At 32.4% G+C, this 15,208-nt stretch overlaps 1 protein-coding gene across 1 annotated transcript in view; it reads left to right on the forward strand.

The window, feature by feature from the left end:
- LOC131841145 (meteorin-like protein) overlaps positions 1–13,731 on the forward strand; it is a 38,762-nt gene extending 25,031 nt beyond the window's left edge. The window contains exons 2-5 of the mRNA XM_059189396.1: positions 8,750–8,961; positions 9,489–9,779; positions 12,668–12,818; positions 13,108–13,731. Coding sequence (XP_059045379.1) covers positions 8,750–8,961; positions 9,489–9,779; positions 12,668–12,818; positions 13,108–13,381 — 928 coding nt within the window. The 3' untranslated portion in view covers positions 13,382–13,731. The remainder of the gene's footprint in view (positions 1–8,749; positions 8,962–9,488; positions 9,780–12,667; positions 12,819–13,107) is intronic.
- Positions 13,732–15,208: the final 1,477 nt, after the last annotated feature.

Genomic DNA, 15,208 nt, shown 5'->3' on the forward strand with positions numbered 1-15,208 from the left:
AAGACGAATCAGCACGTACGATACTAGAATAGTATTATAATATATCACTAGAAACCTAATTTCATTATACAGCGTAGTCAAACTCGGGTTGAATATGCATACAAGGATATAATTTAGTACGCGACCGAGCAATGTACATTCTACAGTGAGCATTTAATTAAGATCGTGTTAATGATATGAGAGTGTTTTCGCCGTGTAAAGGTACTATGGGTATATTACCAGCACCTAAATATATCATTATTTAAGTACATACCCAATGTTTTCTCGCCGATCTTATTATATTGCCATTAATATGTGTATCCTTCTGACATTTTGTTTATATATATATATGATGATGATATAGAGTGACTTGAGATAATTCTACACGTACTTGTCTTTCGAAAAAAACGAGCTAGATAAGTACACGAAGTATTAGTTCAGTAAATAGAATGGATGGATATATTATTTAGTAATTTTAGATTTTAGCAATGTTACATGATATTGACTACTTTGTTGTGCAATACATAAAACGTTTGTATAACTCTGCACTTACAATTTGTAAGTGCAGAGTTAGTTAATATTAGACCAAATAAATTTTTATTTGGTCTAATATTAACCAACACATTTTATAGTATTTTCCAAAGTACATTTAAAAAACGTATGTCAGAAATTAGATTCAGATCCATTATCACTACAGATAACTAAAACAATGGAGATTGTAATAAAACATGTCCCATTATTGTCAATTATTTACTCTTCGTTTAGAATTCTTGATTGCGTGCAGTCGCAAGCATATGAGGCCAATAGTCGTTCTTAAACATGGGTATTGTGTGGTGGTTTATATGGGCATTCGAATACAATGGGTACGCACGTGCGCTTGGCCGTCGCCACATCGCCTGCGCCTGCGCTACGTCGACCCGACCATTCCAATCGCCCATTGTTTCACGGAAATCCTGCATACATGCTTTGACACTTACAATAAAATATTGTTTTGGTATTATGGATAATACATGCCGTAGGTGTAACGTATAGTAGACCCGTATGAGCCCTTTGTGTAAAAGTTACAAAGTTCTTTCTCAGCTTTGTGTTATTAACTTTCACGTCTTACAACACCCACATGAAATCCTTTTTTATTCAATCAAATTATTGATAGGTGTTAAAATTAACTTTTTTATTTGAACAAAAGCTTAGTTTTAAAAAATTACAAATTTTTATAATATTAATTAATAAAACTCAGAATTTTTTATATCTGATATGTATTGGTATATAATACATTTAGGAATATTGAGACTTTAAAAGAAGTAACATTAGTAATATTATAATCTAAAATACATAACTTAATGGTCGCAAATATTTCCAAATAGGAACAACTTAACATAGAGTTAATATAAGAGTTGGTTTGTATACAAACTGGTCTGGTCTATTAAGTAGATCACGGAACTTTGTAGCCGTTTCAAGATATCTGACGTCGTGTCTCGGCTCTCGGCTCTGGCCTAGAAACGAAAAAACAGCACGAACAACGCGCGTAAATGTGCGCCCAATTCTTATTGTTAAACATAGTAAGAGTCCATAATACCTATATATACAATACTTTTCTAAATATTATTAATTTCAGCAACAACTAGTTACTTCATACTTTACAACCCACCCTAAATCGCATTGAATAAAATATCTTTATCCGACAAAATAGAGCCTATATCTCCCAATATATTTTAAGCTAGACCATACATAGATGAAAACTGCATTCAAATCCATGCAGTAGGTAGTTATTGTGTGATTTATGTCGAAACATGCAGACAATTTAATGATACTTACAATTACGAAAATCAAGGGATCTTTTCCTAATTGTACCTATAAATAATAACCGTATCAAATTTAAAACAGTTTTATACAATTATAATGCAAATTTATACAACAATTCAATGATGCATTTCAATAAACAACTAGCAGTTATTGCATATTGGTTTAAAGTAAAGATGTTAACAAAATATTATTTTAACATTTTGTTGTCAAAACTTATTATATTGTATGGTCTATTTTATTTTCTTTGTACTTAAACGATATAGATCAAGAGTAATCAAGACTACGTGTAAGCGCTCAAAGTACGAGTATATACATTGTCGTCGCGCATTGCGTGGGCTGGCTGCGCGGGCGTAGCACACGTGGCAACCACAGGGTTGCCTATATAATCATAGTCAAGTTAAACCAAATTAATGACAATTATAAAGACATGATTATATTATTTTTTTTAATTAGTGATGGGATGAATTTCACGAAATCTATCGTCCACAAAGTGTAGCTAACGTCATAAATGGACGTCTTAGTACTTCATGTGTATCCTAGAAAGAGAGACCTGTAGTGACTATTGACTTCTTCGATGTGATTACGCTTTTATTCGTATAAATTTCCTTAAGAATGATTTACAACCAAATATGGAATTGTTACAAACCCTACGTAACTAGCTTAAAACTATCATCTTATATCTAACTACCAACCCTATAAACGATGAGGTTGAGGTTCAGCGTATGCGACATTGTTATCTCCCTGGGCAGGTTTGGGCGAGAATAAATAAAACTCTTCGTAGAAAAGACGCACATTTATTTTATTATTCTGCCGGGGACGTTGTAACCTCGCGATAAAGCTTTATGGGACCTGTTATCGTGCATTAAACGAACTTTCTATGTTTGTCTACTTTAGTGCTGGAGCCGGGATTTCTTACAAAAAGTTTATAACGTGTACCAGACATGTATACATCAGAAGGTTCTAGATCGAAACGTTCAATCATATATTGAGTGACAAATTATTTGCTGTATACAGTTATCCCAAGATAAGGTAGGTTATTTTTTTCTTAATCTATATTAAGAAAAAAATACTTAAATGGCGCATTGTTTTAATTTTGCCATTTTTAATATTGTTACTAACGGTCATTATCCTCGTTTCTCCTTTTAACAATATTCGTAAAATGTCCAGTTTTATGTTTTGACATTTAACAAAAGGCCGTTTATCTTAAAACTTTATAGTAATTCAGATTAACATAACCAGTCGGAGATTCTGTTTATGTTCTTATGCGTATATATTTTAGAAGGACATTTAATGGAATTTTAATACGTAGGCAACTTTTCTTTCCTAGCTGATTTAGCATATTAACACAAACATGTTAAAAGTTTATAATTTTATTGTATCGCAATAAAACCTTTATGATGTAATATCGTATAGAGTTTTACGGTCTTTATCGCGGGTTGTAAAATGTTGTCATAAAACTTGTGAACATCTTATTTTGGAAGATTTTACCTACTCTACACTATATAAATCGTAATTCTTTTAGAATGCCCTGTAGAGGCAATATACATATTTGTATCATTAAAACAAATCTGTTCTGTACTATGTTATCAAAAGCTGCTATTGCTACATTGTATATTCCATCGCTGACTATCTACAAATTCATCCATATTACCTCGGTATGACTTAAGTACATTGTAACGTACCAAAGCATTTACAGATGAGTATATCCTGCAAGCGCTAAGTTATGTGCCTAAATTTTTCCAAAAAGACGTTTAAATGTTTCTTCGATCGTCGAATATGTAGCAATGCAAGTATGATTTGGTGACTTTTAAGTCTTCAGATTGAATTCATTATTGTATAAAAAAAGGTTTGCTGTATATATTTGAAACTACCCATAATATATGTAATAAAAACATGTCAATATTTTTCAAGCTTAAAGCTAATTTTGTAGCGCGCGTGACTTCATTTCGATTGTAATATTACTTGGAACTATCTAAGCGAGATGATATTATCTATACCATCGTGTGTGTGACAAGGAAAGAGTATATTTCGAGGGTGACGATAAGGTTCGTAAGCAGCTTTTAAGCCGGTATCTGCGCCCGCGTCATTTGCCTCCTAATAGCCCGGGATTGCCTCAATTTGAATCTGCCGATAATCTTTGTTTTGTACACTTTGTCTTTAATGGATCACGTGGACTGTCACGACTTAGAGTTTTTTTTAGCTTATAAGCAGTTCTTAGTATGTATTTATATAAAGTATGAAATAACAAATAAACCTACATTTTTAACAAAGAATATATGTGCAGGTCAGCTTTCTGTTAGGGAAATAATTAATTTCCTTATATATCATTATGCTTCATCCACCTTTAATAATTTTAAGTTTTAAATTGACTTAAGATTTGTACAAGATATCGTTTGCAGTACGAAAAATAGATCGGCAGGCACCATATTATGAATATAATATTTAAATCCCCATCAGTTATATATTTTGTTATTTGTTGTTATAATAACCCTACAATGTAGGTTTCTTATGTCATTATAATGGCAAACAAGCTGACAACCTTACTGATCGTAAGCTGTGACTATTGTCTATATATACTTACATGAATACCACTATGGACATCATGTTCTAATGTGACATTCGGGATACCAGTAATGCGTTGCCAAATGCTACTCTATAGGATTAAGATGTAATGCCTCTTATTCTGTAATTTTTATCTAATTTGCATCCTACAGCCGGAACAGCTTACAAAACAAGCTGCTTGAGTTCTGATATAAATATAACTGAGGTAACCACGCAGACGACTTTTTAATAGTAATAATAACTCTGTTTATTGTGCAAAACCAAATAATTATAAAAAGAACACTTTACATAAATGTGCTACACAAAAGGTGGCCTTATCGCTTAAATCACTATATTCGACTTTTTACAGTCTACCTCTTCAAATTTGGTGAACTATGTACTCGCATGTGCTATAATGCATCTCAATCCTCCCGAATATTAGGAATGACTATTTGCATATCAATATTTATTATCCCAATGAAAAGTTGATAACATGTGTAAATTGTTTAACAAAAAAATGGACTCACCAATTGTGACAAAATAGGATTTAATAGTATCGATTACAAAAACAATTATCTACTGCCGTGCAGATTTAGCGAAAATATCTCGTAACATAGACATAAAAAAAAATTGTATGAAAATAAGAACATTCTTTTGGCAGTCGCGTCGTTGACTAAAATGCACTTTAGAGTAGCACACATATTCTCCTTACTCGATGGCATTAGTGTAGCAAAAAATTAATGCCATGAAAACAGAAACTAAACGCGGAACAACAAGTTATGGTTAACACCCCTCGACTTGGTTTTTTGTTTGTGTGTATTTGGAAACAAAAAATTACCTTATGTGGTTTTTATGGTGCAGTATTGTTTTTCTGTTTATTTTAGCGCGCGCCGATAAAGCGGGACTAGTGAGCTAGTGACAGAGTTCAATCCTTTTCAAATACGAGGGGAGATATTTTACTACTTATTTGATCTTGTAAATAATATTTAATTTAAATAAAATTTACTGAACATTAATAAACGAACTCTAGAGCTCTCCCTCATGTTATTTTATAAACACTAACAAAATTTATTATTAATTACATCGTGATCTAACATATATATAAAACAAATTAATTTTAATTTTCTTTCCAATCTTGAGATTCAACTGGGACATTTATAACGGTCGAATTACTACTGTAATCTAGATAATATGACAAATTTATGCAAACATTGGTAATTAATAGTCATTTCCATTTTGATAGTTCAAATAGCACCTCATTTAGATTAATATTAACTATTTATTTTATTTGTCGAATTAACTTATTAATTATTCTATGGACGCAAATATTATTTAAATCTAAAGCTAACTATTGTTATCACTTTAATATAGGTTTTATTATTAGATATACTCATATATTCATCAGTTCAACCAATCACTTAATAAGAATATTTATTTACGCACATTTCACTAAGATATTATTATACTGACATGAATTTTAGGGTTAATTACTTATTTATATAAATAGCTTTATAATCAAATTTTCAATTTACTACTGCAGTTAAACAGATTTAACTACAATAGGGATACACATTTAATAAGTTAAATCTACTAAAGGGAATCGGAATGATAAGTATAATCATTCCGATAACAAAACTTAATTAGGGAATATCACATGTAAACATAATTTACTTTTAAGTAGACTGTCATTTATTGATATTTATTAATTTGTTTACACTCATCATAAGCAATTACGACATCTTACAACTCCTTCCTTATTTAATAATGTAGCTATGATTTTAAGTTATACAACTTATGTAATACAATGTAAATTACTTTATTCACAATGGTTATATTCAAATTGAAGATGCAGGTAGTCCAAGCGTTTTAAAAGTTAAGTTTGTTCACCCCTACTACCTTTGCCGGCGCGCTACGGGGTGCGAACGTCATTCAAGTGCATGTCGCGACGACTAGACCCGACCGGCCCCACATGACTCACACTTGTTCCTACATATTAGTCTTTAATTTATAACACGCACATATTTCAACGGTTTAAACCATTAGGGTGGATTAAGGAAGTCTCTAACGAAAGTAGGGTGGGTAATAATGTGACATTAAATCTTAAGACTGCCTAATAAATTAAGAGCCGTGAATCGTGGATTCTTTTGTGAATAATGCTCTCGTATTGCAACGGGTTTAATATTGTATGACAAGATAAATGGTTACATATGCATGTGATTGCTATTGTTACCTATTTGATAAATGAAACCGGATGTAAGCTCGACTCTCTAGCCTGTAAGCTTAGGTAATTCGAACAGTCGTTCTCTTAATTGAACAAGTAGATATCATAAGATTTAATTAATTACTTAATAGTGAAAATATATGTGTATGTAAATACAATAATAATTTAAAAGTTTTAGTTTAATAATCAAATATTTTTTTACAACATTAAGTAAATAAGGAACAGTAAACCCTATTAATTGTAAAAAGAGACATCAGAACACACAAATCAAATAGAGTTGAATTGAAAATCTAGTAGTGTTGATATATTAAACTTAATTTAAAGTATGCTATCTACAGCGCCCATATTCATTATATTCAAGCATCAAAACTGATTTTTAAAAAATGTTGCGAGACTACACATACGTAAGTATAAAGAATATTCATATGACTAATAGGTATTTATACGAACTGGTAATAGTTCTTATCTGAATGTAAATAAGTAGTTTTGTTGATCTGCAGTTCTGCACCTGTGCAATTCACAGTAAAAAAAAAACAATACATTTATGCGATAAAGATTTACATGCAGTGAAAGGTCAAAATAATGTGCCCCTTAGTACATAATATCAATGTTATATATCTGGTTCTTATTTAACTCCTTTCTAATATTACAAAAAGTTAGAAAACTATTATTAGAAAAAAAATTGAGTGATTTTATTGTTTACAAGTTTTATTTCTGACTCATTTAAGTGATACACACTCGTTTTCAGTAATTTACATATTTATCTTAATTAGGTAAGTTGGGTTGTGTAAGATATATTACAAATACAGATAGATTACAAAAGAAGCACAGAGATATTAGTCTGTTTAATTTTATTTAGTTTAGGCATTGTAATTGTAAGAATTGGGGCGATGCGTTTCGCGTTTAATAGTATCATAATAAGAAGAAAAAGATGTTTAAAATGACCTTACTTTTCACATAAGTAGACACACATACTTCACTTGCAGTATTAATGAAATTAATTAAAGAAATTCCAACATATCTTCAGAAGAAGTTATTTAAAATGCTCTCTTCAGTATTCTTAAATACTTTTATATATATATATAAAATTATTACTTTTATATATGTATATATACACACAAATGATAATGATACCTAATACCAGAGTCAAGCGCCGACCACACAGATATCTAAACATATAAATACACATAAGTTATAAGTATAGCGCTTTTATTGTATAAACTCATGTAAAATCTGTGCGTGGCATCTTTTATAGTATGCTCTGTCATATATTTTAGTTTTATGGCGAGTATTTGTGAGCAGCGAGGCTGTAGGTTGGGCGTGGGCGCTACTCCAGAATCGCAGCCCACGTGCCAACGATCGCAGATAGCATTGTCCGCTCGCGGCTTGTTTATGGTACCACTTCTCATGATAGCAGGCAAAATGACACTTCGCGTGCCGTAATCTCTTTGCCCTTAGCGGGCACCTTTAGATGAAGATCTGTTGTAGTAGCATATGTCTATTGTGGTAACCATGTAGCAAATACATATACATATATATTGAACAAATTGGGGGAGCAGAATGTTAGTAAGGCGATCAGTGACCTCAGACTTAACAACCCTGTCAAGTCAACCAAACATGGTCCCTTCAGGATACTTGTTGTCCCGTTAGCTCATTCTGTCATCTATATTTTCAAGATAAAGTATAGTGGAATATGGCCGGTGTTGCCAGTAATTATGTTTCTGACTAATAACAAATCAAAACTAATACAGAATAAAGCATGTCTTTTTCTTTGTTTATTAAAATTAAATAAGAGTTATTAAAGGTAGCACTATATTTACACACGAGCTTCATTTTTAATATTTTTTATTGCATGAAATAAATGGAGGTGGGTTCTCCGTGTCACATTGCGGTTGGAATACTTAATAAGCTTTCTTTTGAAATTGATGGCTCAGTAGCCGCCGTGTCCCAATCAAATTGTCCAAATATGATTAAAACAACCTTCCGAATAGTAGTAAATGAACTGGGCCCTTAGGAATATTTTAATGATGTATAACATCGGTAACTAATAATAATGATATGAGTTTTAATGTGTAGTGGAATCCGAAATATTCTTGTTAGTGACTTGTAGTAGTAAAGTTCTGATATGATTTCTCTTGGTAGGTTGGTTAATTAATATTACCTACATGCAGTTGTTTTATTCAATATTTTATTATTATTTTGCAGTGGCTTAACATCGAGTGCGGAGAGAAGTGTGACACCGGTGTATCTTCGATGTCGCGAGGGTACCGTGTCGTGGATGTACCCTCGTGGAGCCTTACGCATAATATTCCGTCCATCCCTGCCGGGTTATGAGCGTGAATTTAAGGTCTGCGTGCGGGTGATAAGAAGGCCTGATCCACCCGATCTCTTCCATACGTTGCGATTGAATGAAACAGGTAATTAAATCTATAAAAAATATCTAAATAAAGTGACTGATAAATTTCAAAGTTTATATAGGATACACATATTTATTACATAACTATACTTAAACTGATCTAAATGAAATCTAGATGTACAATATACTAGAATAATATGCAGATTGTGTGCCACAGAAATTAGGACGTACATTGTATTACGTATTATCATGTATCACATAGTAAATAGTCGCTTGCTGCAACTCTTTTTTGAAATACAAGTAGGTTAAATGTATTGTCGTTTTTATAATGTTTTATTTGATTTCTTTTTAATTAAACGAGTACTACATAAATAGCAAATTTTAAATTTCTATTTAATTTCAATTAGGATGGTAGAAAGAAAGTAGAGAAATGTTATATCCTATCTTTTTTACTTACAACATACGTGCCTTTTGCATATTTAAATTGTTTATTACGGAATAGTTTACATTGAAATATAAATTTTAAGTATTGCCATATATATATATTTTTATGTTAAGATAACCCAATCATTTCTTTATTATTGGCAGATTCCGTCGAGCGCTTTCCAGCGCGTCTGTTCATAGAGCGCACTAGGAAGCTGGTACCCTTGTATGCGCCGGACGACGGTGACCGCCGCGAACTTCGCTGTTTTCGAAGCAAACGAATTGAGGCTGTCCTTTACGTGGAGGCCGAGCCAGAGGATGGACTAAAAAAACGAGTAGCCACCTTCAGATATGAGGCCCAGCCTATAGTACACCGGCATTACGACCCCGCCACCGCTGACTGTCGACCCTGCTCCGAGTCTGAGATGGAACTCGCTTTTTGCACTAGCGATTTAGGTAAGTGTCTAAATCGCTAAATATATATATATATATATTTCATATTTATGTATAATAATAAATTACTTTAAATCTCGTTAAACACATGTAGTAATGATGTGGAAATTACATATTTGTCCTATACAACAGGCGTACAACTCAGATATACATATATATATGGATATAAGTCATAAAGGATATTAACGAGAAACCTGTGATAATATTAATGAAAATGGACAACTTTTCGCAATAATGTTTAGCCAATATTGAAAGTGATTCATTTAATAATAAAAGATCGTAAGGGCTTCGAGATGTTTTCTTTAACGTGACTTCAGTATATTTTCTTTACCCCGTAAATAAGAAAAAAAATACGTTTACCAAATGCAATTATTTAGGCATTCGATAAAAAAGTATCACGTAAAATAAAACCTTATCAAAAAGAGTTGTGTACTGATTTGGGTGTGTCGTTCATCCTACCTTATTAAGAAGATCGTTGTCATTACTACGCCGCTCCAGTAATGGGTAAGCAGAAAACCAGGAGCCGCTGAATGTTAATAAACTCGCACCGCGCCGCCTCTGCAATCCGTACGGTAATTTGTCGCCATAACACAGTCTTCTCTGAAATAAAATGTAAATTTATTAAACCTTAATTTATGTTAGTAACTGTGCAAGAATTTCGCTGACTTAAAAATGCTTTCCAACGTAGTGTCAATACTCGTGAAGGTACTGAATAAGTAAAATTGTTTTAAAATAGTAGTAGGTAATCTATTCCTAATATTTATAAAAATAGCATTATGCATTCAGCATTTTGCAATATTTTGAAAGAAATAACAAACAAATTTATGTAATTCCATAATTTAAATTTCTTAATACAGTTTTAATAGTTCTGCAATATTGCCTCTACATTGCCAGTAATTGAAATAACTGACACAGCTCGAGTATTACTACAATTTCTGAAATTGTTACTTCAATAAAGTTACGGACTTATATTCACAAATATGCCTGATTTAAATAGGAGTAATTACCCTATTGACTGCTAAAATAATTGATAAAGACGCCTGTATCGTGCACATATCACATTTTCTTTTCGTAGTACGTTAAGAATACAGTAAATGCACATGTGATATTTATAATAAAATATTTATCAGCATAGAAGTAAGTGAGTGCGTGTGTAACCGGTCAGGAGTTACGGAAGTTTTTGTATGCAACGGGAGTTACATGCGGCCAGACAACTATATAGACTTTACGGTTGCATTTAACTGGACGTGATAAGTCTACTAGATATACTAGTATGGTGATGGAGGCAACAGGCACGAGCGCGGCGCAGCGGGGATCTGATGTTCAGTTTTTTATGGTCATTTGATAAATTATAATAGTGTAGAGTTATGTCACAGCGAGCGCTCCCCGCGGGGCGGTGGGCGGCCGAGGCGATCCCGGCGTTATTAGCCGCCTCCGCCGGGTATCATTGAAATTTTTGTTTGTCATGCCATATAATAATTATTGATAGTTTTTTATACCACAAACAGACGTCACGGAATACATTTAGAAGTTGGAAATGTGATTGAAGAAGATTGTAGCACGACAATTGTATAATAATGTAGATGTAGGATTGTTCTTTATACCGATATTGGTAATGTGAAAGTTCGTACGAGTACGTATACATATTTCGAAGTTTGTTACTGAATCACGCTTAAATAACAATAATCGTGTATAAGAAGAAAATTTAACAAAATAGATCATATCCTGTAGGATGTTGATGTTGATGTACAACATAGGATCTTTTCAACGAAGGGCAAGGTGAACAGTTAGGTGTTATGTCAATTTTAAAAATATAATATATAACATATACATTTATTTAAAAAATGTGTCTAATGGAAATTTTGTTCCGCCTTGTTGTAATCATACATGTATAATTTAATATACTATTTGTCTTTGTATTTGTATAATATGTACCTATACATATATCTATATGTACCTAAGTCCAGAGATAGAACACTCTTTAAGGTACGAACCACCCCGTTTTCTCTATTGTATGAGCAGCGATTTGTTATGCTTTTAAAACCATTTCTGAAAATTGTAATAATATCTAGAAGATTTTTATGAGATATTTTTTTGTAACTGGCCGGCTTTTTTCATATTATGTTCTAAGCGTGCGATAGATTTCAGTTATACACATGTTGTTGTATACAACTATATGTTTCCCACATTGTATTTACTCTACAAGCTAATTGTAGAGATAGACGTGATAGTCTGATAGGTCGTTAGTTAAAACCTTCGCCGTAATTATAGGCTGTCCGGGCGTGGTCGGCGGGTTGATGACCGTTTACTAAAGACTTTTACAACTATTCACTTATCTCGCTCAAACAAAAGCCTTGCGTAGGAAAAAATACGGCTACATTTGCGCTTACTCATGGCAAAGCAAAAAACTGTTGCGACGCGGACAATGGCGACATAGTGATTAATACTTAACAAATCTATATCTACTGTGTTCGGACCGCGACGTTTTTGTTCGTTGTAAAAACTAAATGGCATCTATATGGGGTGACGTCATTGTCTATTAAAGCCATTATATGTATCATTTGGGAACTAATAACTGCCAATATCTTATTGATCTATTGGTTTGAGTACCGGTAATGTTTTTAGTTTACATTATTCCAGGACAAAAGAAAGTTGACATTTATTTATTTAACTCTGTTATAGTATACAAACTATTAACCAAAATAATTATAGATTTTTCTAAAACAACACTATCAATTACATACCTTCAACATTTTGGTCCTTCCAGCAGGATCATATTATTGTGTTGTGAATTTGATCTTCAAACGTATACATAAGTTTTCCCGTTTATAATATTAGTTACATTATTTATATTAGAAACTTTTACTTAAAGCAGTAATATGTTGTTGCAGTGTCTCGAGGTGTGATTATAAGCAGCGAGCCGCGTGAAGATTTGGACACCACACAACTGACAGTCAGGTTGACTAAACTTATACGTGCCACGGGTCGCAATGATGAGCATAAGGATGATTCAGAAGGTGTCGGTGATGATGATTACTATAGGTGGGTACCTAAATATTTCGATATACATAATACACATATAGATTGTCATCGTATCTGAATCGTGGTTTGGGAATGATGATTGTTATTAAAAACCGTACAATGAACATCTAGAGGATTAAACATCCGAACACGTTAAAAATTCACGACATCTTTGAATGCAAGTAAGTTGGAGTAAAAACAACGTATATAGCCACCATATAATCACGATGCTCTCACGTAGCCCGGTGCTTCCTCTAGGTGTTGATGAATGGTCAAAATACAAAAAAGTATATTTATTTATTTTCATTAGGTATGATGTAGACAACGTGCTAGAACGCAGCACGCATCGCAAGAGCGCTCGACGACGTTCGCGCAAACCGCGTAATCACGAGCACGGGCTGCACGCGCACGTGCACGTGGCAGCGGCGTGCGGCGCGGCTGCGGGCGCTGGTGAGTTCCTCGTCATGGCACGTCGCCGCCTCGGACGGTACTCGCTCGTGTGCGCACCGCGCCTGCACCACTGGGAACAGCTCGTAAGCAGTAGGAACGCAGACGGAACGGCGCACTGCTTACTGCAACATTGAAGAGCAAACGGCACTAGCGTATGTTCGTATACCTTCATAAAACAAATCAAAAGTCAGTAGTTAACACTACATAGAAGGATGTTAAAAAAATGTATAGACAAGCTCATTTTGACAAGCAACATGTGAACATGTGTTCCTTATATTAATATAGGGATCGCAACACCAAGTTAGTGTGTCGTCTACATACGCAATTATTTTAATACTAGTTTTGAAATTAAGCTTCAGATCTCTTTTTTATACGAAAAAAGGTACAAATACTTGCCACAATTTCCTATGCGTGTTGTATTTTAGTGAATAAAAAGTACCCAGACCGTATACCTTATTAACATCATATCCACCAGATCCACACACAAGCTTATAGATAATATCCGTTAATGCGATATATTTAGTACACAAGCATATATGTATTTGTTAGACTACGTAGTTTATGTTGTGGATTGAAAGTGCATAGAAATGGAATGTTGGTACCGTGATAATAATATTAACAAGTGGTGACGTAAAGACAGGAGGACAATCATACCTACGAACAATAAATGTTGAGTTTCTATTAGAATTTTATTGATGGTGATAATATTTATAATTTTAAAAGAATATGTAGCTATAAGGATAGCTTTAGATTTGTATAGTAACGATTTGGTGAAACCTCAAAGTATTTGTAATATTTTTTCAAATTAAAATAAAGTAATGGCGTTTCATCAATATAATTAGCGTATAATTTTTTTCATAAAAAATATAATACATTATGTAATTAAAGGCAAATAACATAATATGTACTTTCAAAAGTATTACAGAACAAATATTAATGAGTTGAACATAAAACAAATACATTGCCAATGTTCAATATCCTATTATGACATAAGATAATGCTATTTGTGCTTGCCATAACTTAGTTTAAATGCAATATTGTACAAATAAATTTTATTTATCATTTAAATGTTTATATATTTTATTGTAAATCGTAATGTGGTCCAGAGTGCCAAAATTTATACAGATCTTTTTGTAAGTAGTTGTAAGGTTGATCTCATCTCTGTACATATTGTATTAAATATTAGAGCAATATTTTGATAGCCATATTAGTATAGTATATTTTTAGTATGGTATCTACCTTCATGTACTGCACAAGTATACGTTAACATATAATAATATTCATACATATGCATTAAGTCCATTGGTGCTATCAGATTATAATGAACTGGATATTTCCCGTGCTTCCAGATTTAAATATATTTTAGGATATTGACACACTATAACAGATTGTTATATTATATAGTTTATATTTTGGTGTTTTTAGCAAACGAAACAATAATCCATAGCCCGTTATCTCGATTCTGGCATGTAGTTTCTGACAATATATATATTTCTTTTATAAAAATTACTAATAGAATGTGTGTCGTTGGATTGTGACTCTGTACTTCCGCATTATAATTAATTAGAATGACACAATTGTATATTTAATCGATTTTATAATATAATAAAACCAGTAAAATATACAAATTATCTTATAGCACAGCTTCATATATCAATACAGAATTAGAATGTAATATATATAAATTCATATTATTATATACTTGTGAATATTATTAATATAAATATTTGTATAAAATTAAGTTAAGTGTCGACATGTGATATAGAATACAACGATATTTTATCGAAGATATGTCTATTGTATATAAACAAAATAATATTGACGTTTAATATACTTGTACGAACAACAAATTGTTGAATAAAATAAATCTGAAATTACATTGTTTTATTATTTATTTTGTGCATGCGTATTATTGTTGGGTGTACCGGGAAATGATACGTTTAGATAAATATAGCAATTTG

The sequence above is a fragment of the Achroia grisella genome, unplaced genomic scaffold (assembly GCF_030625045.1).
Source record: "Achroia grisella isolate CSIRO2021 unplaced genomic scaffold, CSIRO_AGI_Agris_v1 utg1573, whole genome shotgun sequence".
Lineage (NCBI taxonomy): Eukaryota > Metazoa > Arthropoda > Insecta > Lepidoptera > Pyralidae > Achroia > Achroia grisella.